Source organism: Tympanuchus pallidicinctus, unplaced genomic scaffold, assembly GCF_026119805.1.
Source record: "Tympanuchus pallidicinctus isolate F22 unplaced genomic scaffold, pur_lepc_1.0 scaffold3, whole genome shotgun sequence".
NCBI lineage: Eukaryota > Metazoa > Chordata > Aves > Galliformes > Phasianidae > Tympanuchus > Tympanuchus pallidicinctus.
In genome coordinates this window covers 92,097,030-92,119,843 of record NW_026294747.1, presented here as the reverse complement: position 1 = coordinate 92,119,843, position 22,814 = coordinate 92,097,030, and the positions used below count along the sequence as shown (strand labels likewise).

The window sequence follows — 22,814 nt, the reverse complement described above, 5'->3', positions numbered from 1 at the left end:
ATGTATTTTGTCTTATAGTTCTAGTAACTCATTAAAGTGAGAACTCTTACACCAGGCAGACTTGACACTTCTGTGTTTTAATACCAGATCAGTGCTGCTGTTCAAAATGAATAACTTAGACATCTCACTGTTATACATCTGCTTGAAAATGTTTTGCTCGTTTCATACAGACTTGGCCTAGAAAGAGGTTCAACAGCCAAGGAAGCATTGGATGTAATAGTTGCTTTGTTGGAAGAGCATGGGCAAGGAGGAAATTACTATGAAGATGCAAGTTCATGCCATGCTTTCCAAAGTGCATTTTTGATTGTGGACAGAAATGAAGCCTGGGTACTGGAGACATCTGGAAAGTACTGGGCAGCTGAAAAAATCACAGGTCAGTTCATCACTCACAGCAAGCCTAGTTCATAATTAATGTTTATTATTGTTTTGGAAGAATTGTCTTAAAGTATCTGATTTTAAGTAACTAATTTATGCAAGTGTTCAATTAAATGATCAGTTTTAATCTTGTTTTTATATACATATTTATACTACTTTCAGCTTTTAAGCATTGATTTACATTGGTTAATGTAACAGCATTTTCTGTCAGGTTGGAGAATATGTTGCCTGTATACAAAAGCTTTATAATCGTTATGTTTACGCTTTTATGTTTGATAAATGTTGTGCTTTCCCAGATTTATTTACTGCTTGGAATGTGTCAAGAATCTTTTCACTGTAGTTAATGTAGAAATTATTGCTTACTAATCTGAAATATTAAGAAGCTAGGATAAGCATTAGTAGCTTGAGAAAAGGGCTTATGTGTAGCTGGTTGTCTTAATTTCAGCTGGGACAGAATTGTTTTCCTCTGTGTTTGGTATGATGCTATGTTTTGGTTCTCAGAGAAAAACAATGTTGATAACACAGTGATGTTTATAGTTGCTGCTAAGTAGCATTGTACAGAGCCAAGGCCATTCCATTCACAGCAAAGGACCCTAGGAAATGGGATTGAACAGAATTAGGATAGCTGACTTAAACTGACTGAAGGGATATTCCATACCACATGACATCATGCAGAAGGAGTTCTGAAGGGGAGCTGGGCTCTCTTCCACCTCTCAGGGTCTAGCTGGGCAGTGGTTGGCAGGTGATGAGCAATTCTTTGTGCATCACTTGTTATGTACATTTATATATATATGTGTATATATATGTGTGTATATATACATATAATAATTATTTTCCGTTTTCTTCTCTCTATCTTAGTAAATAGTTTTCTCTCACCCATAAGTTCTACTTTGCTTATTTGATTATCTCCCCCATTCCACTGGGAGGGGGCAGAATGAGTGAATAGCTGTGTGGTTATGAGCCACCTGCTGGGTTAAAGCACAACAGTGGTAAATGGAATGGTCTGCTTCTGTTTGCTTTACTGCAATAGATATAGGCCCCTCATATTCCCATTTCTTACCTAACAGTGCAGGATAAAGGATTTTTTTTTTCTCTTTAATAGATCACTTGTTTTTCTCTGTGTGTGAAGCCAGATCTTCCAAAGTGACTTCTAAATTTCATTAACTTTGTGGCTGCACTTACTTAAAACTTTGTGGAATATATGTGCTGCCGTAAGATTGTCTAAGGCATATATTTTTTGTGATCTGGTTTATCGTTTTTAGTATAGAAGGGATTTCTATTTTTGTAAGAGAAGAACTTTATGAAAATTACACACACATTTGAACGAATTAAAAAAAATCACTAGGTTATGAAATGACAACCGTCTTCTATTAACCTGCCTGGCTGCTGTTTGAAGTGTTTTTCACTTAACCTTTTTAGCTACATCAGCAGTATATAACCTTTGTGTGCTACTTCCCAACAAGTGAACTGTTGACTTCATCTGCAGCTTGTATCTTTTTGAAGTGATACTGCAACTCTGTTCTCATTTTTACCAGCACATTTCTCTTCCAGTGGTCCTTATGAGCAGCAGATTAAATTGACTAGTTTCCATCTCCTTCCTGTAGCCTGCTGTGGCTGACAGGATGAAAGTGGATGGCTGCTGGCTATTGAAGAACTGTGTATTTCATATTTCATACTTGTTCAGGAGATTCTTTTCTGCAGCCATATTTATGCCTTGAAAAATGAATGTGTGGATGCTGTTAAAACAGGGAAAATGTGTCATTTCTCAGCAGTGGGAAGAGAACTCTCAGAATTATTCTTTTCTCATTGCTGTAGTTCTGTAAAGCTTATAGTACATGTTTACAAGCAACTTTTCGACAGTAATTTAAGGATAAACATTTTAAAATTCATCCTGTTGCTATTCTTCAGTCTGAATGGATAAATTAATCTGCATGATAAACTTGTCCCCTTCAAGGGGATCAAAACCATGAAATGTTATTTCACATCAGTTACTAAGTGTAATAATTGAAGAGTTTTTAATGAGTAGCTTGGCTAGCTTGATGTGAGCTCAAACATTTTTATCACAGAAGTCAAGCCAGTTCTCTGAAAGGCATGCTGCTTGAAAGCACGAGCACACTGTCAGAGAGCAAGTACAAACCAGAGCTCAATGGCAGTAACTTTCCCAGACTTACGCACGTAACTTTCCACTGCAGTTCTTCCTGATTATTTAAATAGAACGTATGTGACATTAGAAAGGTGAGCTTGCTTTTGTGAAGGCAATATTAATTAATAACTTTTAGAAATACTGCTTTGGTTTCTGTTTAAGAAAAGTTTGTGCCAAATTCCAGAATCTGATTTATTTTAGTTGACGGATTTGCTTTATCAGCTTTTCCTTTGGCTTCCTATGCATTTACTTTATCCTTTCCAAGGCATATCTGCAGCTGGCACTGTTTGTTAGTCATGCTGTAGATATATGGGTATGAGCACTGCAGTATTTTTGAGAAAAGCAGTTAAGAAAAAAAACAACAAACACTTCAATATTCTTTGAAGGTTGTTTATGCTGCCATTTCATTTCATGGCATTTTAAAAATTAACATTAAAAATGAATTCTTTAACTTCAGCCTATCTTTTGCTGCTTACAATAAAATTATTTTTCAAGTGGGAAGCTTAAAGCAATCAATTAAAATATTTTCCAAATTATGTTTTCAGTTTTAGGGTAGGAGACAAAGAGCATTTATTAATCTAAATGAAGCTTGACCGACATATATTTTTTGAATCAAATTAGACCTCAAGTCTTGTTGCAGCTGTCTTACTGGACAGAAAAATAAGGCTGGCATCTTGTCAGTGTTAAGGTATGCCTTGTGGCATTTGGAGACATCTTTCACTTTATGATCATGTATGTGAAGTTCAGAGGTACTGTGAAACTGCTGTCTGACTGAAAAGCACTATTAATCATGGAGCAGTGTAAATATCTACATAGGGCAGAGAGAACTGAGCTTTGCAACTTGCAGTGAATGGTAACTGCGTGTGTAATTATGCTGCTATGTTAAATGTACATCCTGATCGATGCTTTCATTTCTTTCCTAATTGCAATTACTTTGTCCTTCTAGCAACTCCCATAAGAACTGCATTAATACTCTTGTAATATGTGGCTCTTTCTGTAGAGGGGGTGAAGTGCATTTGCAATCAGCTTTCACTAACTACAAAAATTGATGCTGAGCATCCTGAACTAAGGGATTATGTGAGAAGTCAAGGCTGGTGGAATGGAGACACAGACTTCAATTTTTCTGAAGTGTTTTCTCTCGGTGATGGCCATTTAGCCTGTTGTTCTGGCAGGGAGAGCTTGGAAAAGCAAAGTGGTAAGTGTGAACTGGGTTTGGTTTTTTTGTTGGTTTTTTTTGCATATACAGCAGGATTTTTTTCACTACTGCTTACTTTCTGTCATCTGTCAGAACTGCAGGTGACTGAATGTAAACCATGTGGAAAGGAAGACCAGAAATGAAGGCTATTCTTAAACTTGCCTCAGTTTAGAATGAAGTCCTTAGTGTTCCTCACAATTTTGCTTTAAGAGAGGGTTGAAATTACAAAATAGTTTGCTTTGCTCTTGTTCTACTGTGCACGATGCGCTTTGGTGCAAATACAGTGGCCCTCTTATTTTTTTTATTTATAGTATTGGTCTCTTGTATGAAAGTTTGATCTCAAAGAATGTTGTGTGTGGAATATTTAGGATTTTGGGGTAGGAATTCAGAACGCAGTTTAAGGAAGATAAATGCTATTTAGTTGTGAACTGAAGTTCCTTTTCCACTGTTGAGTGGAACTAAGCTGCCAGGACAGACGATGTGCCAATTGCCTTCAGTCAGATAAAGAGTTTATTTCCAGACTGAAGTTAATGACTGCAGCTAGCCAAAATAGCTAGAATATGATCAGCCTGTAGCAGTGCAAAGCTGACAGGTATTTGCTTTTTAAGGTATGAAAAGTGGTACAGATAAACTTTTTATGAAGATTCCTTTAGTAAGGATGTGAGTTTACTATATTTTTAGCATTTTCATATATTGACAAATGTCAAGAATTGTGTAGAGATGAAATGCTTATTGCAGCGTAGGCTCCTGCTAACATTATAGAATTACTTGAAGCATAGCTTGCGTGTGAGAGGCAAATAAAACAAGTGTGAAGGATCATAGATGAAAGGGATTAATAAACCCAGATATTAGTTCTGAGGATCTTGATGGACAGATGGCCATGGCTGCAAATCTTGCAGCCTTACTAAGCTATCCCATGTCTCCTTGTGGATTGAAGCACTCAAACGCATAAGGGTGAGGCTTGGGAAGTTGCTGTAAAAAGAAGCCCTGCTGGCTTCTAGTGCAAAATAGCATGGAGGTGCCATGGGTAAAAAGCTGTGATAAGGCATGTGCAGGAAATAACATGAGAATAGGAGTTTCTTGCAGGTTTGGATAAAAATCTCTGTGTCTAGGCTAGACCTAATGAATGTAAGATGACTGCTCCAAAATTTGACTGAGAACTAAAGGAAATTGATAAGAAGTGGAAAATTAGGATGTTACTATTCTGTCTGAACTTGGACAGGGGTAGCTTCTTAAAGGAAAATTAGGTGTTTCATGCAAGTAATCTTTTCACAGTGATTGCTGAGGCAGTATTACAGACAGGGTAGCTACCTGAAAAAAACTTTTTATATGAGATTTCTCCCTACATAGTAATTGTAATGCCTAATTAATGCTTCCTGCTGTTCTCTTTTACTGATAGGTAAGCTCATTCTGGGTTTACATTGTTAAACTGTTAAGTGGGATTTGGCCATACTGAGTGTCACTGGACAAACTAATTCAAACACCATCCAGACTAAAATCTTTCCATGGGGTCCAGGCCACTGAACACTCAGGAATTTTTTTTCCCCTCATATAGGTGGTGTTTCTGCACAAACTATGATTGATGTCCTGCGTGACAAGGATAGTGGTGTCTGTGTGGACTCTGAATCTTTCCTTACTACAGCTAGCATAGTGTCTGCTCTGCCTCAGGACCCTAGTTTTCCCTGTATTCATTACTTCACTGGCACGCCAGACCCTTCAAGGTAAGCTACAGCACTGGGAGTCCTCTGGGTGCAGAGCAGATGATGGTTTGAAGGATATTAAAGAAGCTTTGTTTTCAGAATTGGAATTGAATAGAGAAGCGTCTGTCTTCCATCCTGTCCTGTGGTTTTTTTGTGGGTTTGTTGTTTTTTTTGTTTTTTTTTCCAGAGACATTTTTAGCCAATAAGATTTCCAAAATGGAAAGCTGAGTGAAACCGTAGGGTTGTTCTGAACACTAGCAGAACCCAAAATTACAGTGACACAAAGTCAGCTTTCAAAATAACTGTCAATTCCTAGTAGCTATTAGGAAGGTACATTTTATTGCGCTTCCTTTCATGAGAAAGCCAATGCAGAGTTATTTCCTTCACTTACAGAACAGGTGAGATGTTTGCTGCCTTTTCTGTATTAGCAGAGCTTCCATTGACTGGAACATTCCTGCTGCTGAAGGGGCTCTTTCCTGTCTTCCCTACCAGTCATCTGAGGTTGGAAGAGGAAGGGATGTAATGAGAGGAGCACCGGATCAAGAGATGATAACAGAGAAGCTAATAACACAACTTCCAGGCTAGGCAGGCAGGATCGGAAAGATATTGCAGTGTTACATCTCAGCGTGGACTGCACACATCTGGGACCGAGAATGCTCTCTAGCGACACAGATTTTTTTTGTGGAGGATGTTGAAAGATGAGCTATTATTATATAGCCTTCAATTAACAGAGTCTGTAGGGGATTCTTCAATTTTAAAGCCTTCCTTGTGAAGACGAAGAGAAACATCCCTATACCAGACTGCAGCATGATACTTCTTTCTCTGGCTGTTCTTTCTGTTTCAGAAGAAATTATTTGTGAATAGACCTGTGGATTATTTCACATTGAAAGATTTCTAGGATGGGAGGAGGGAAGAAGTAGTAAGTATTTATGGATAGCAGCTATTAGGAACCATGAGCAGCCTTCTGACAAGACAGAATTGCAGTGAATTAATTCCTCTCAAATCCTCTCAAACACCCTGCCCATCACCTACTATATTCTCATTCTGGTTTCTGGTCAGATTTTGGAATTTATTGATAAAGCTTTTCTGAACATAGAATAAGAAGAAATTTTGAGTAGACAGTGAAAAATAAAAGGTTTGGTACATTTCACCCTGTTAGCCTATAGATAACTTTGCACATGAATTGATATTTCAGCTTGTTTAGTGGGCTGTCTTTGGTGATCAGATCAGATACGCGGTGGAAGTGAGGCTTTTTAGAATGACATCTTCATTATTAAATAGATCCAAGAAAAGAATTTTTTTTTTCCTCAAGGTATTGATGAGCATCTAAATTACTTCATGTTTATAAACATAAATATAAACATAGTTTATAAAGCATTTAGTTTTTCTAGACTTCAAGGTGTTTCATTCTTAAAGTGAAATGAAGATAACCTGGGCGGTAATTCTGAGTTAGAATTACTTATTTTCTGGTTAATTAAGTGTACTTAACTTTTCTTCTTTTGTCAGTTTTGTCAGCATGAAGGCAGTAATACATGTAGAAAGAAAATAATAATGAAAGCTTAGTGTGCAAATAAACGCAAGCACAAGAAACAGACATCTAAGTACAGAATGCTCTTGGATTAATGTGACACTTCAATTAGCCATTTTTGACAGGCCCCTGTTAGAGGGAAGAGATGGATGTCCTTGGAAAACCTTTAGTTTGTATCTGACCTACAGACCAGCCAGTTAGGTCTCTGTGAAAAGGGTGTATTTGTGCCATCAAATTAAAATCTGAAAATTTCATTATCTGAAAACCAGACAGCACTTTGTTAACAGCTGTTTTTCAAGTCACTTTTTGGTCACTAGGCTGTAAGTGCACCATAGTTACAGTGCTGTTTAGGAATGTTACTGTTTAAAAAGGCAATGCAAATCTTCACATACACTTTCTAATGAATACATTGCATGATGTTTGTATTACAGTATATGCAAATGCTTTGAGAGCATGTTCTGACCAGAAATACGATCAGTAGTCAGTCATGTGCAGTCTGACAGTCCTGTGTTACTGAACTACATCTCGTTGCAAGTTTAAATGGACCCCTGCGTTACAAGACTGGGTTTGCAGTGGTTACTAGCCAGCTGGATTCTTGTTGAGACAGGAGGTCTGTGGGCCATTTATTGACTCTCTTGAACACATAGGTACTTTTTCAGTTTTAAACCTAAATAGTGAAGATGGGAGTTTTTGAGATAGTATTGCATGGCATCAAAAGTGAACAGAACGTATACAGCACTCACAAGCTGCTCCCATGCAGTTGCTCCCACATATCTTCCTTATTGGAAGCTGGATTTCCATTGCTTTAACAATGTCTTTTCTAGTTGGATGCACCTGAGAATACAAGGGAACTTGTGGGCTAGATCATTAGAGAAATAATTTATCTTCGGTTATAAACAGAATTTGCCTGGGAATCACAGATATTAAGCTGTATCACTTCAGTTATTCAGAGATTTGCCTCTTGCATTGAGGTAAAGAAGCTATAGGGAGAAATAAATGAAAATGTTGTCCTCGAACAGATGATGTTTGTTCCTGTAAGAGTGGTTAAGCATTATTGTGCTATCAAGTACTACAGAAATCATCCATGCCAAAGGCACTTTCCATCCACTTTGCATTATGCAACTCAGATGCTAAAGTTTAAGAAAATAAATTTAAGCTTGCTTACCAAAACTTGTATTTGACTTGATGCAAATTATTTGGGATTAAAATGAGCAAGGCTTCAAACAGTTTTGGTGAGATTTCTTTCTTTTTTAAAGAATGAGAGTCTGGCTGTTTAAAAACAAACAAACAAAAAAACACTTTAGAGGCCTTTCTTGCTTTCATTTATGCTCCAATGCATTTAAAAAGTGCATTATTTTAACTGTAGGTACTGAGTAAGGCTTTATGACAGTGATGGATAGAGTTGCAGCAATGAACCTGCTGAGTGCATGCAGGCAGCACTATCAGCATTTTTGCATGTCTTGCACTTCTTGCAGCTTCTCTGCAGAATGCAGGATGCTGTTTTGATGTGCATCTAAAGGGAAGGCAGTTTCTCCATGCATGTGAGAATACATTCTCCTCCCAGATTCTCAGGAATTAAGATCCTATTTCTTTTATTTCTCCTCTCCCTGAAGTCAGATCCAAATTAAGCGTTGAAATTGCTTATGATGTGTCACAGTATGGGTAGCCAGGTCTTTTTTTTTTTTTTTTCCTCCTCACATAAAATTCACCAGTACAGCTGGTCATATGCCAAGTCCTCTGATATTGAACAAGCTGTGTAATTGTTCATGCTACACATGGACACAAATCACACACACATCTGCATTTGTGTGATTTTAATGGAAATACTGTGTGGGGAGATGAGAGATGGCAGTGTGAACAGAGGAGAACAAGCTGATGTGGAACTGAATGCTGAGATTTTGTTTAACAATTCAATACTACTTTTCTTAAGTAACAACAGAATTGGTGAGAAGGAGACCAGTGAAAGCTGTAGGTAAACCCAGCGAACGAAGTCTTGCAATAATTGGCAAAATTTGCTTTTTTTAAAGCATGGAGATTTATTTTGCTTCTGAACTGTGCCGGCTCTCTAACCTAGTTTGTGGATGGTGTAGGTGAATTATCTATGCTGTGCCTGGCAAACATTTGAATGATGTATATAAAATCTGTCTGACTGCTGCAAGCAGTAACTCTCATTTCTTTCAGGTCCGTGTTTAAGCCTTTTATTTTTGTTGACGATGTAAAATTAGTACCAAAAGTACAGTCCCCTTCTTTTGGAGATGATGATCCTGCTAAAAAGATACCTCGATTCCAGGAGAAACCCGATCGCAGGCACGAATTGTACAAGGCACATGAATGGGCCCGGTCTCTCCTTGAGAGTGATCAGGTAAGAGCTGTGGGACCAGGAAACTGTTATAATCTTATATAGATTTCCTTAAAGCTATCTGTTGATGACTTACTTTGAGTTAGAGCACCATACAAGGTTTATGCTCCACTCTCATCCTTTCTTGAAAACATTCAAGTCTGAATTTAAAATCCTAGCTATCTTTGTATTGTATAGTGATGTCTAGGTATATATAGAGAGGAAAGAAAACAGTGGGATCACCAGGGCCTTCCAGTCATGGTGGTATTGGTATTTCAGGCAGTTTGTGCAGACCCGCAATGTCATGCTGTACTTTCACAGAGGACTTGCTTTTCTGCAGTTTTCCTCAGGTCAGAGTCTTGCTAAGATCATTACAGAATTCAAACTTGCTCATAAGGGATTAAGGTACCTATGGTAACCTCTGTTAGTACAAACTCTATTTAAATGCAGTTTTGGCTAGGTGTGGTTTTAATCCCTTGGAACGGTTTAATTAAAAGCTGTGGCCTCTGTGGTAACACTGACTCAGTATACTGCTCTTTCCATAACATTCATTGAAGTCTGTTCTGTGAGATGCTGATTTAGTGAAGACTTAGAAGCAGTGCATTAGTAAGTTTTTATTAAAATAAGAAGTCCCACAGTGTGGCACCAAAAGTTCCATTAGGAAGAAAATGAACTTTTAGCCACATTCATGGTAAAATAACTGACTACCTGAAAGCTTAAAGCTTAGCTTAGGTGCACTGTTTTTCTGTACAAATGGCAGTATAAATCCTGGAAACCCTCACTCATGCTAAGCCATTTTTGTTTCTGGAATTCAATTTTGAAAGCTGCAAGCAAAAACAAACGGCATGCTTCCATTAAGTATAAATCAATGAATAAGAGACTTTAAGCAACATCTGGATAAAACAAAATGACACCATTAGGAGTGAATTTTCTGCCAAGAAACATGTAGAGAAGTAACCCAGAATGATGCAAGCAGCCTGGACTCTCACTGCTGTTACGTTGTGCATCATTTCAGATGTAGCCATTGTCTTGCAGGTGATGATGTGGGGGATAAACAGTCATCTGTATAATGCTCAGGGTTTCTAGTCTTCTCATACAGATTTGTTCACTGGTTTTCAGGCATAAGAAGCTGCTTTACATCTTTCTCACACAATATACCTTTTTCCTCTATCTATCTTTCACTTCATCTACCTGCTGTGCTTTAAACTTAGCAACTGTTTTTTGGTTATTACTCATAAAACATCAAGTATCCAGCACTGTTCCTTTTAGCCTATGACCATCCAAAAAAGCTATTAATAGAAATAGTGTATATTTTAATCAGGCTTTCTTATTTTGAAAGGTACTTGAAAAGATCTCTGCAGCAGAAGAGAATGGGTAATACTTGAATGAGCTGGTTTACTGCTTAATTCAGTTTGGTCATTTTATGCTTTTAGGAGAAGGGCCAGAAACTGATGAGCATTATGTTAGACCTTGAGAAGCAAGGCTTAGAAGCAATGGAAGATATCCTTACTCGTACCGAGATTCTGGATCCTGCTGAAGTAGTAGATCTTTTCTATGACTGTGTTGACACAGAACTAAAGTTCTTCAAATGAAGTAAGCAAGCACTTTAATTCTTTAGATACCGGTACCAGCTGTCAGTGAATGTGAAATGTTGGATCCAATTCTGACCATCCTCTTTCACGTGAAGTTGAGTTTCAAAATCAGGTCCAAAGCTACCTTTCCACTTCAGTGCATCTAGTTGTCTCAAAATTGACTCTTTGCTCTGTATTGAAGTGCAAGCATTTATATTTATATTTACATTTTTCTCAGTTTCACTGTTGCTTGGAATGGATTTTAAACCAATTTTATCTCGTTTCAGCTACAGTGGCTACTGTTAGCCTTTTCACAGGAAGACTGCAAAGTTCTTCAAGCCTTGAAAGAAAGTCTTCACACTTATGAATTTGCAGGAAAGACATTTCTAGAGGGAAAAAAATGTTACCTGCTAGCTATATCTGGTTAACAAATTGCTTTCCTTTGTCCAATCTTGTGGTGTTCCTGTTTGTGTATGTATATAGTGAAAGGAGAAAATCACTGACTGGTCCGATTACTGTGTGCATGCTGGCTAATTTAGTACAGAATGTTTAAAAATGTATGCTGGGCAACAAATTAAAGCAAAGATTAACTTCATCAGGATAACTACCATACTGTCATTGAAAGTAATCTGTTTTTTTTTTCTCTGCTGCTCAGGTCTAGGCTTGCAGCAAAGCTGTCTTGCATTTCTGTCTTTTTGCTAATTTATGCAAAGAATAATAGAGTTGAAATCCCAGTTTTGAGGGGGCAGGAAGGTAAGTCCTGTTTCTTGGCCTTGTTGTACCAGTCTCATTTTGACAGATCTGGTTACAGTGACTTAGCATCTCACATTATGCCTGCACAAATGGTCAGAATTAGGTCCCTCAGGATAAGTTTTGTCTTCATCTGCTGCCTTGGTGTTTGTAATGCACCTGGCTAATACCCTAGTGCTCAGTACTGCAGTGCAGCCAGGCTGAATGCCAAAGACATCTGAACATACCTTGTTGACTCTTAAGACAGTTAATAAAACAATGTACTTATATACAAGCTATAAATTTGGAATATTTTGAGGGAATAGATGCTGGACATTCATCATAACTATTTTCCCTCCAGGCCTTTGTAATGCTGAACAGTTACTGGTGATGTCAGTGATGTACATACATGGCTGATGAATCCAGTAAGTACCAGTGAGTTACTACTGGTGGGTCTGACTAAGCTTAGAAATGGTTGTGTTACTCTTCTTTATACAATAGACCTTGCTTTTTGTGTATTTTCTTTTGGAAGTCAGATGAGGGGAATACTTTTACGAATTAAACTAGTAAACTGCTTTCCATGTCATATTAAAACAGCTGTTTTAACAGGAGAGATAGACAAGAAGACATTTTTAATAAATGGACATTAGCATTTGGAGATATAATCCTTCATTGTTCAGGGAAGGGATAGTGATGAATCGCAGACTTTTGTATTGAGGAAATGAAAGCTACTTAGAAGGCAGCAGAACCTCAAATTGAAACTAAAATTAGGGAAATTGCAATATTGGCGCACTGGCTTGTCAGATTTTTAACTTTTTTTAATGAATTTGTTCCATCAGCCTCGTTACCTTGATATTGCCTTATACAACAGATGAGAATTGGAGAAGAAAACATTGGATTTCCATATATAGAACATAAACATGAAAATGTGTTCTCTTAGGCCTACCTAATCACCTTCCTATTCACACTGTATTCCTCTGAGAGGCTCTGCCATGGGAACAGCTCTACCCGGATAGATCTTTCTCCTTTATTTCAGCTCCTGTGCCCTGGTATTATAAAAATGATAAAGGGCATAAAGGGGAACGAAGAAAGAGGCAAGTAAGCCTAAAATTTAACTTCTCTCTTCCTGGCCAGAATAGTGACAGCAAGAAGCATACTTCATTCCAGAGACTATTGCACTGGATGAAGATGAACGGTGTGCTTTTCCTAACTGCTGACAACTCAGGTAAATGGATTTCCTATGAAATCCACACGTGGAATGAAAGGGTGCTTAGAATGAAAATACTCCTATCAAAATAGACTTAACACTCACCAACTGAACTTCAAAGCTGCTTCTACAGCTGTTGCTTGCAGAGCACTGTGTCCTGAAAGGAAAAGTTGGATACTGGTGAAGCAGGGGAGACCAGCGATAAAATGCTTGTCCCAACTAGAGGGCAGAGAGGCAAGATAGTGTTCCTGCTAAAAAAAAATGATACATATTTGCCCTTTTGAAATTATCTTGTGGGAAACTGTGTACTTACTGCGAATTGTTTTTATGACAGAACTCATCATTTTGAGCACAGTGATCTAGGCAGTGTTTGTAATAGCTGAAGCAAAAGGAAGATAGGTAGTGAATTACAAACAAACAAGTGTCTACAGTGCTTGGTTACAGTCACTTAGAGAAAACTAAAGCAGCTCCATGGCTTGGACCTTCCAGAGCTCCTGAGCACAAACATGGCCTAGAACAGTGCAAGGGCATAGTGATGGTGGCCTGAGTCGTTCTTTGTATCCAAGTGCTAGGAATTACTGAAATGTTAATAGATCTTGAACAACAAGGATTTAATATGTATTAAATAACACTGCACCATCACTTAAAAATATGTGCAAGCTTTCAGTTTAATTTCTATAAGATGTATCTTTTTAAAACACTCCTAATCATAATAAAACCAGGAATAACATTGGTCTTCCATTAGATATTTTCTGGCATGTGGTCTGAGCTATATATAGTTTTCAAATATTTATGAAGATACTTATTGCAGAGTTGTACACGAGTTCCAAAACATGAAAATCAGCAGTACATCAATTTTTAATAATAATAGAGCAAAATATTCTTTAATACAGTATTAAACTTATTTTCCAGTTGTTTGAGAAGCAATGCTGATCCCTGCTTATTACTACATCCATGCAAATGTATTAGTAACTATAATACTGGTAACAGAAAGCGTTGGTCAAAGCATTGCTGATTTTTTTCTTTTGACATGAAGAACGAGGTATCGTAAAAGACTAATGATGCTTCTTTGGAGTCCTACAGGCAAGATATTTAAATGCTTCTTACCCTTACAGCACCTGCACATGGTAAGCATGCATGCATATATGGATGAGGTGCTGCGAGATATTGTTTAGTAGCTTAGGGTAGTAATGGTGATAGGAGTACAGTTGGACTAGATGATCTTGTAGGGCCTTTCCAAGCTTGTGATTCTATGATTCTATGAATAGGAGTCATAGCATAACTGAGCTGTTACAAGAACTAACAGAAAAGCAGAGATATCTAAGGGTGTAGTTACCTGTCTTTTCTAAATGCTGTTGTCCAAAGGAATAGCCATGGGGAAGGATCTCCACCTACCATTTATAATATTTTTAACAGCTGCCGGTGTAAAATGTGGTATTTCTAGAAATAAATCATAAAATAACCATAAATAACCTAGCTGTTAAATGGGAATAGCAGGAGACTATACTCTCTGGGAAGCCCAGTTCTAATACTGTCACCCCAGAAGTAGTTCTTTCTCATATTCGCATGGAAATTCCTTTATTCTACTGTGTGCTTGCTGCCCCTTGTCCCATTGCTGGACACCAGCAAAAAGAGCCTGGCTCCATACTCTTGACATCTGCTTTTTAGAGATTTATAAGCATTGGTAAGATCCCCTTTCAGTCTTCTTTCTCTAGGCTGTGAATAGTCCCAGCTCTCAGACTTTTCTAACAAGGGAGGTGCTCTAAGCCTCTCATCATCTTTGCAGTCCTCCACTGGACTCTCTCCCAGAAGTTCCCTGTCTTTCTTGAACTGAGGAGCCTGGATCTGGACACAGTACTCCAGATGTGGCTTCACCTGGGCAGAGTATAGGGAGAGAAGAACCTCTCTCAGCCTGTTGGCCACACTTTTTAATGTATCCCACGATACCACTGACCACCTGGGCCACACAGCACACTATGGCACATGACCAACCTGTTGTCTACCAGAAAAAGTAAGTCCTTTTCTGTAGAGCTCCTTTCCAGCAGCTTAGCCTCTAACCTGTACTGATGCATATGGTTATTCCTCCTCAGGTGTAGGACTCTACACTTCCTCTGGTTGAACCCCATCAGGTTCCCCTCTGCCCAACTCCAGCCTCTTGAGGTATTACTGAATAGCAGCGCAGCCTTCTGATGTCAGTCATTCCTCCCACTGTCATATCATTAGTAACCATTCTGAGGGTGCACTCTATCCCTTCATCCAGCTCATTAATGAAGATGTTGAACACGACCTGGGGAGCACCACCAGTTACAGGCCTCCAAATAGACTCTGCGCTGCTGATAACAACTCTGAGCTCTGCCAGTCTGCTGGTTCTCAGTTTACCTCACTGTCCAATCTTCTATCCCACAGTTCCTAAGCTTAACTATGGGAATGCTATGTGAAGCAGAGTCAAAAGCCTTGCTGAAGTCAAGGGAGACAATATCCACTGCTCTCCCCTCATCTACCCACTCAGTCATGTCATCGTTGAAGGCTACCAGGTGGGTCAAACTTGATTTCCCCTCGGTGAATCCATGTTGACTACTCCTGATAAAAGACAGAGGACTTCTGATAGAAGAGATAGAATAGATAGATGGCTTCTCCTGCCAGGAGAGATGCTCCAGTCCCTTCATCATCTTGGTGGCTCTATGCTGGACTCTCTCCAGTATGTCCATGTCTCTTTTGTTCAGGGGAGCCCAGCACTGGGCACAACACTCCAGATAAGCCTTCAGTGGTGCTGAGTAGAGAGGAGTGATCACTTCCCACAAGCTGGTGGCAGCTCTTCCTAATACAGTGAAATGCTGCATTTGTGTGATTCCTGCTGGAAGTAGACATTGTGTGATCTGAACATCAGTGAGCCAAACAAACATCTCACTACTGCATCTTAAAAGCAGAAGCTCGAGTCTCATCCCTGGCTGCCTTGCTTTTTTTTTTCAACCAATTCATTTAACAGGAATCACAATCTTAGGGACTCCTTATTCTATATGGTGTGCTTCCTCTTTCTTTAGCCATTCTGGAAAAGTTCTGTCATCTTTGTCAGGTCTGTGGCCACCCTACCAGCTGGGTTTCTTCAGACATGTTTGCTATCCTATAGGGATCTGTAATTAATAGGAGGTAGCTCAGCAGCTGCCACAACCCCTGATTTCCTTTCTCTTCATGCTTGATGAGGATTATTATGGGCCTTTCTGTTCTTGAAAGTGCCATTCTGTTGCAATCTGAACACAAGTAGAACAGAAGAAGTCAAAAAGCATACAAAAAAACTAAACATGTCATGTTAGCTTCTGACAGCTCATGGAAAAATGTCTGAATAATAACTGAAGGATTACTAAAATATTTAAAAATGAAGATGGAAGAGGAAAAATGAACTACAGGCACATCATGCAAAAAGTATTCTTTGAGGTAACATATCAGCTTAATAAGAATTGTCTGAACACTACAAAGATTTTAAATTTTATGCTTCTTCATTTAAAAAATATCCACATATATACAATATTTAAAAGCCTATGCTAACACTTTTGTGGTGTGTATGCCACAAAGTACTTCCAAAAGTATCATTTACATCTCTCTTTCAGCTTATAAAAATGTTAACATTGCAGCACTTGCAATCCAAATGTAATTTCTATCGCTGTAACGGGGACCCTTCAGTTCTGTATATTATCTTGATGTTCTCCATTCTTTAATACCAGTCCAGAAAGGATCAGATGATTCTTCTCATCTCACGTGTGTTCTTAATGGTGGATTTTTAGAGGGATCTGTAAATACGTAGGACAGGTTAATTCAGAGGAGATAGATACATATTTTGGGAATGCATTTTGGATGTAGTTCTACAGCAGTTTAAACAACCTATGTTGTGTTTATCATCTGTTGTTAAACAGATACATATTGCTCTGTAGGCCTTCCGATGCAAAAAGTGTTAAATACAGATGATGATTTAGACAGACTTAATTTCTATTTGCTCCACAAATGCAAGAGTCTGAAGAACACAAACTGCATGTCTACCCACATAATTTTATTTTTTTTGCTACTACGTCTTTACAGTAATTAAGTGCTTTTCATTATATCTTTGGTCTCTATTACCACTGTAACAAATCTCAGTCCTATCTGTTCTATGCTTACAGTCCAGCTTTTCATAGGACAGCTGGTTTCTGTTCATTATTTTCTCTCACCCTATTTAATGCTCTTGGATAACTGTATGACATTCCCATGTTTACACACTTACCTCTAGGTATCTTGCTGGGATATATTTTCTGAAATGGCTTGAATTCATCAGGTGGGGGGAAATCCTCCACAGAATGGAAAGTAAATTTAGATTCAAAGTCATCTAGGAAGTTTCAGGGAAACAAACATTAGTTACTGTTAGAGATTTAAATAAATAAATAAATAAAAATTGCCACTATTGATTTCAAATGCAGACTGGCTTTCCCTGGAATACGTAGTGGCTTACTCCAAATAAGAAGTCTTGAGCCAGTTTGTGAGCCATACAAATTTTTTAGCTTAATTGCAAACACTGCTAGAAACTGAAGTTAAGCTTCTGGCTGCCTTTGCAGTTTTCTGCACTGATGATGTGGTGGTAACAGATGTATTCCTCTGTGGTTTTCAAGCAATTTAGCAAGAATGAATGGCCAATTCATCAGACCACAAAAGTAGCGTTTAGCAGGCTTTGCTGCATAGGATTAAAGCTACAAAATGTCTGTGAACTGTTTCAAAGAAAAATAATGTAAGCACAGTAGCAAATTCTCAAAATCTCAAATAATTTTGCAGGTAGTTCCTGAGTTTGTCTATTGAATTGTTCAAAACCTTTGTGGAAAAAAAACCACCTTCACTTTCTCTTGGCAAAAAAAAAAAATCTATTAGTCTAGTTGTACTACTATACTGTTATGAGAAAGACATGAATGAGTTTCTAAAGTCTGAGAAGCAAAGGCTTTTCTACTAAAGTCTTCAACTAATGCTAATTTAGATGACGTTACCAATAATATGCATATTTCCATTTTTGAGTGGTGGGTAGGGGTCATGAACTGTTGCCCAGGCTGAGACTCCAGACTTGCTTGTGAGTTCAGTTGTTGGTGACCTGGCAGGTGGCTGTGGAGGAATGGCAAGCTTCCCAGCACCAGCTCCTGAAAAAGAAGAAGCAGACCAGCATATAAAAGATCATCACGAATTAATGACACTGACAGTAAGCTCTGCACAGAACTGGAGGGAGTTATAAAAAGAGTGCAATATCTGGGACAAACATATCCAGCTGTTGTAGGTGACTACATACATCTTCTGGACACACTGTGTAAGAGAAAGGGATCCTGAGGCCTCCAAGTTAGCCACTAGATAACCAAAATGGAAACCTCAGAAGTTGAATGATCACAAGAAAAGCATCCCTATAAAATAATGGTTCATCACACAATTCCCAAGCAGCATTAATCACTGTCACAAAGCAGCTGATCTACTGTACTCAGAGCCTTCCCATGGCTGTCAGAGAGAACCAGTAAGCTTTCTCTTGACGTCTGGCTGCTGAGATACAGAGTACAGAACATTCTCTTCAAATGTTCCATATTAAATAGCTGTCTCCTTTTCACAAGTCCACACGGATCTAAACTCATTTTTAAATTATCCTCATTATATCATGTCTGAAAAAAGTTCCTCCTATCATCTGCTCAGGGAAACATTAGCCAGTATCTCCACTACCCAAGTACTCAGAGGAGTCTCACGCTCTACTTACCTTTGCTGAAAAGCAGGGGACAGAATCCATATTTACCTTTACACATCTATGGCTGCAGCTATACTGTATTTATTCTATTCTCTCCTGTAAATTTCCCAATGTAGCTCCAGTCTGCACAATTACATCAGAAGAGGGATGTTAAAAGCAGTCTGGAATTTGAGTAACTGCAAATCAGACAGATGTTACTGTCAGAAGAGCCTGAGGTCTGGCCTGCTCATTACACACTATGCTAATTACATTCCTCCCACATTATGGACTTCATCCTGCTGCTACGTATACTGTACCTGCACCCCTGTGAGCTCTTCAGCCGTCAGTGCCACTTCCCTGCTGGCCAAAAGAGGTAGAAAACTTTATTTCAAACAAATGCTGCTCTCACCTGGGCCTCGGCCTGGTCTCTTCTTCCTGGTCTCCACCACCGCTGCTGGCTGAGGAAGGGGTGGGGTGGGAGGGAGAGGGAGCGACTGAATATTACTGGGTTTATGCAGATGGGACAGCAAGTGGGGAGACTTGGGGGGCAGTGGTGGGGGCACGTCACCACCACTCCCAGCACTGCTGATGGCTGGGGAGGGTGGGAAGGAGAGCCTGTTCGAGGTTGGGGGAAATGCGGGGAGTGGAGGAGGAGCTGGCGGCGGTGGTGTGGGAGGTGGATAATCCCTCGCTTCTGATGGGGAGGAAGCAGCAGTGGAGAAATCGGTCGTCCTGGCTGGAAATCCACAGGGGGGTAAGGGAGGAGGAGGAGGAGGCAGTTGCGAAGCACCTACTGGCAACTTTGTGGGCTTGTCGGCCTGGGGAGGGAGCGGGGGCAGAGGAACAGAGTTGGGGGATCCCCCCTTGGTAGGCCTTTCTGCCGGAGGGGGAAGAGGCGGAGGAGGAGGGAAGGTGAGGGAAGGTTTGCTGGCAGCTGGAGGTGGCGGAGGAGGCGCAGGCAGGCTGGGCCGTGCGGTGCCAGCCCGGGAGGTGCTGGGAGGCTCCGGCGGGACGGCTGGCCAGGGGCTGTCGGATGGGTTTGAGGGGCTACTGCCTGCCTTTGCAGCGCTGTTCGGTGGGGCTGCGGCCTTGGGAACCGCTGCCCGGACTCCAGGAAGCTGCCCAGGCCTCCCTCCTGAAAAAAAGACAGATCACACCTTACATACTGGTATTTTGTTCCATCTCATCAGACAAAACAGCACAAAAAACACTATTCATCTTCCCTCCCCAGTGGTCACTCAGAGTGATTAAATGAATCCACTCAAAATGCCTCATATCCAACAAGTCTCCCCATGGTGCAGAAGACTTGGGAGCTGATGTGTTTTACAAGACACTACAGACTCTGCTTAGTTAAATGCTGACCTACTGAGAGGCCCTGCTCCCCTCTCTGTTCCTCAGCTTTTGCAACACAAAGCACTTGAAGGAGAAGGTGTTTTTCTGAGGTGGCAGGTGTCCTACATAGTGACACATCTGCCTGGTGCAGCCAGCTGGATGTGAATGGTCCATAAGTTTGGGGGCATCGAGGGTTGGAGTGAAAGGCCCCAGAGAACACAAACAGATTGATGCACATCCACCTGCATCCTTAAGTACTTGCTTATGATTAAAAAATTCACACCAATGTTACATAAATCTCAATCCTGTGGATTTTTAAAAATGGTGCCTCAAAGGCTTTCCAGAAGATGCAGGTTCAAAGACAAAGACACTTGACCTTACATGATTTGCCTAAGTACATGTCCAAATTGTTCTGAAACAAGATGTCCAAAAGGTATCTCATTCTGCATTCTGAGAAGTCTGGTCCTAGTTTAAGAACAACTCAAAGCAGCTACGGCAGCTTTGTGAGAAAGCCCCGTCATAACCTGTGCTGAGTATCTTGAGCTTGTCTTCCAGAAAAAAAAAACAGAACAGCTGCAGGTAGAGTCAATTGCTGTCTTTGCTTGCAAATGCCTGCTGCTATGTCCTGCCCATGCAGGCACCAGCTGCCCAGCAGCACCAGAGGTCACAGCAGCCATTCTAAAAGGCTGAAAAGAGACAAAAGCAGCAATAAGGCTCCCACTCATCCCTTGCTCCTGTCCTTGTGAAGCATCAGTAACCTTCTTTTTCAGGTCAGCAAATTACCTTGCTGGATCAGAACTGTCCTTTATAAAACCCAGATGGCATAAGTCTTAAAAATTAAATTCTAAAGTAACATACAAACCTGTGACATCATAGAAATACACAGTAATGGAGAGAAGGAAGTATGACTTCTTTTTTTTTTTTGCCATTTATGCTGAAGGTGATAAATAGAGTATTGAAATCTGAGGTTATCTGAGGCACAATTATGAGTTTACATTAAGCTAATGTAAAAATATACCCATGCAAAATTCTGCAGTCTACTGAATCTATTTCTTATCCATTGTACTATCCATTACAGTTCCCCCCAGCTGCTCTTCTGTGCAAATGAAGTCCTCACCTGGCATGTCTCTCTGGCCTGCTGGTCTGAGAACGGGAAAGCCGCCAGCAAATAAGCCTCCCAGGGGCTGCTGAGAGCCACCCTTATTAATGGCTGGGCTAACTCCATCTCTGCTACTTCCTTTGGGTTCTGTTATAGGAAGAAAAGAAAAAGCATGACAGAAAGCCATTTCATCAATGCTTTCAGGCTGCTAAGACTGAGCAGCAATAAACACAGTCAAGACCAGACTTATTCCTCATTCAATTGGCTCAGTAAGGACAGTTAATACAGTAATGACCATTCTTCTGACCGGTATCTTGAAGCACTGCGCCCTCTGGTGCTTTTTAATCTCACGTCAATGATGGCACCAGCAAAAAGTTGTTTTTAACTACATACAAAGATCTTCAGATCACAAATATGTATGTAATCCTTGTTGGAGATTCTCCAACAGACCTGTCAGGAGTGACTTAGGGTTTGGCTGATCAAGTACATCAAGATCTTCATAACCTTACTTCTGTGTCTTGCCTCTTCCCCACACCATTCCCAAGATACTTTCTTCTAGCACTATCACATTAAGATAGACAAGAAACTAATAAGAAATAAAACAACTAAACAACAACACGGTTCTGCCATTAGCAAGTTGCCTGGGAAAGGGTTCAGGTGAGAACAAACACTAAAAATAAAAGGCTCTGGCAACTGCTGTAACTTGTTAATAGTCTTTTCTCTGATTCCAAATGATGATCAGGCATGTGTTGTCAGCTAAAAGAGGTTAAGAAGTAAACATTCCCGTTCCAAAGGAATTAAGTTTATACATCCAGATTTTTAAAATAAATTTATTTTTGCATCTTTTGTTCTTTTTATCTAGTAAAGAACAGCTCTTCTGCTGGAGGCAGTAATTCCTGTTTAAACAATCATTTAAAAAGAAACTCTCATGGGTTTCATCATTCCTGACTTCATTGTTTTTTTTTTTTTTTTCTGGAATGAGGAATGCCTGTTAAGGTGACACCCAGATTCAGCCTTATTATGAAGTATTAATAGCTGTTGATCTCAGGACAAGATGTACCTTTAGAAAATTGAGCTCTCCCCTTTCACATCCTAAAGATGTTGTCCATAGATGAACTCCAAACCCACACAAATCCTGCCCATCTGACCTCCACAAATGGGGCTTCTGCAGAGCCCACCCAAGGCCCTCCTGCAGGTACTTACTTTCAATCTGTGGTGCACTTCTGTCATTGATTTGAGTCACTTTTCTTAAGCGAGTTCCCTGCTGGATATCAGCCAACAGCGCGTTTCGTGCTTTCTGCTCATCCTTTTGCAATTTGGGCAGTTCTGAACTCACCTGGTGACGACACAAGCATTGGACAGCAGGTCCTGATAAAAATGTATGCTTAGAAAGGACACAAATGTGACAGAAAATTTGAAATAAACCATCCCTGGCAGCTGTCATTCCAAAGCCTTTGGATTCAGCCAATCAGAAGAGCATTCGTTTGTACAGAAGGCAGCAATCCTGAAAGTTTAAATATAGCACACATCTAATATCAGTGAGGTTAACACGGTTGAAAGGAAATTAGGGGGTCATGCTTACATGAAACGTGACCCCTCACTTGGCCGCTTGGGGTCTCTGCCCCACAACTGCAGCCCCAACTGTCTTTATCTCTTTTCACTCTATTTACAATGCTTTGTAACTAAGCCTCCTTAGAACAAACACCCTTCTGTTTTAGTTGTATTGCCTGAGGGAAAAAGACTATTATTTGCATATCAAACTTATAATTGAACATGATTGTTAGCCATTAACTGATTTAGATTCTCTGTACTGGAAAATTTAAGCAGTTTAAGTAGACAATATTTACAACAATGCAATTATATTTCATTAAATTTTCTAGCCTAACT

At 39.7% G+C, this 22,814-nt stretch overlaps 2 protein-coding genes across 5 annotated transcripts in view; one reads left to right on the top strand and one right to left on the bottom strand.

The window, feature by feature from the left end:
* Nucleotides 1–11,445, top strand: part of SCRN1 (secernin 1) — a 40,746-nt gene extending 29,301 nt beyond the window's left edge. For all 4 annotated transcript variants that reach the window (XM_052692801.1, XM_052692800.1, XM_052692802.1 and 1 more), the window contains exons 4-9: nt 171–373; nt 3,519–3,713; nt 5,269–5,434; nt 9,123–9,303; nt 10,713–10,872; nt 11,138–11,445. In XM_052692801.1, the coding sequence (XP_052548761.1) occupies nt 171–373; nt 3,519–3,713; nt 5,269–5,434; nt 9,123–9,303; nt 10,713–10,871 (904 nt within the window). In that variant the 3' untranslated portion in view covers nt 10,872; nt 11,138–11,445. The remainder of the gene's footprint in view (nt 1–170; nt 374–3,518; nt 3,714–5,268; nt 5,435–9,122; nt 9,304–10,712; nt 10,873–11,137) is intronic.
* Nucleotides 11,446–13,522: 2,077 nt separating this feature from the next.
* The window catches only part of WIPF3 (WAS/WASL interacting protein family member 3), a 37,190-nt gene continuing 27,898 nt past the window's right edge, over nt 13,523–22,814 (bottom strand). Inside the window, exons 4-9 of the mRNA XM_052692797.1 lie at nt 22,131–22,263; nt 20,946–21,074; nt 18,906–19,631; nt 17,787–17,933; nt 17,039–17,140; nt 13,523–16,571 (exon numbers count right to left, since the gene is read on the bottom strand). Coding sequence (XP_052548757.1) covers nt 16,531–16,571; nt 17,039–17,140; nt 17,787–17,933; nt 18,906–19,631; nt 20,946–21,074; nt 22,131–22,263 — 1,278 coding nt within the window. The 3' untranslated portion in view covers nt 13,523–16,530. The remainder of the gene's footprint in view (nt 16,572–17,038; nt 17,141–17,786; nt 17,934–18,905; nt 19,632–20,945; nt 21,075–22,130; nt 22,264–22,814) is intronic.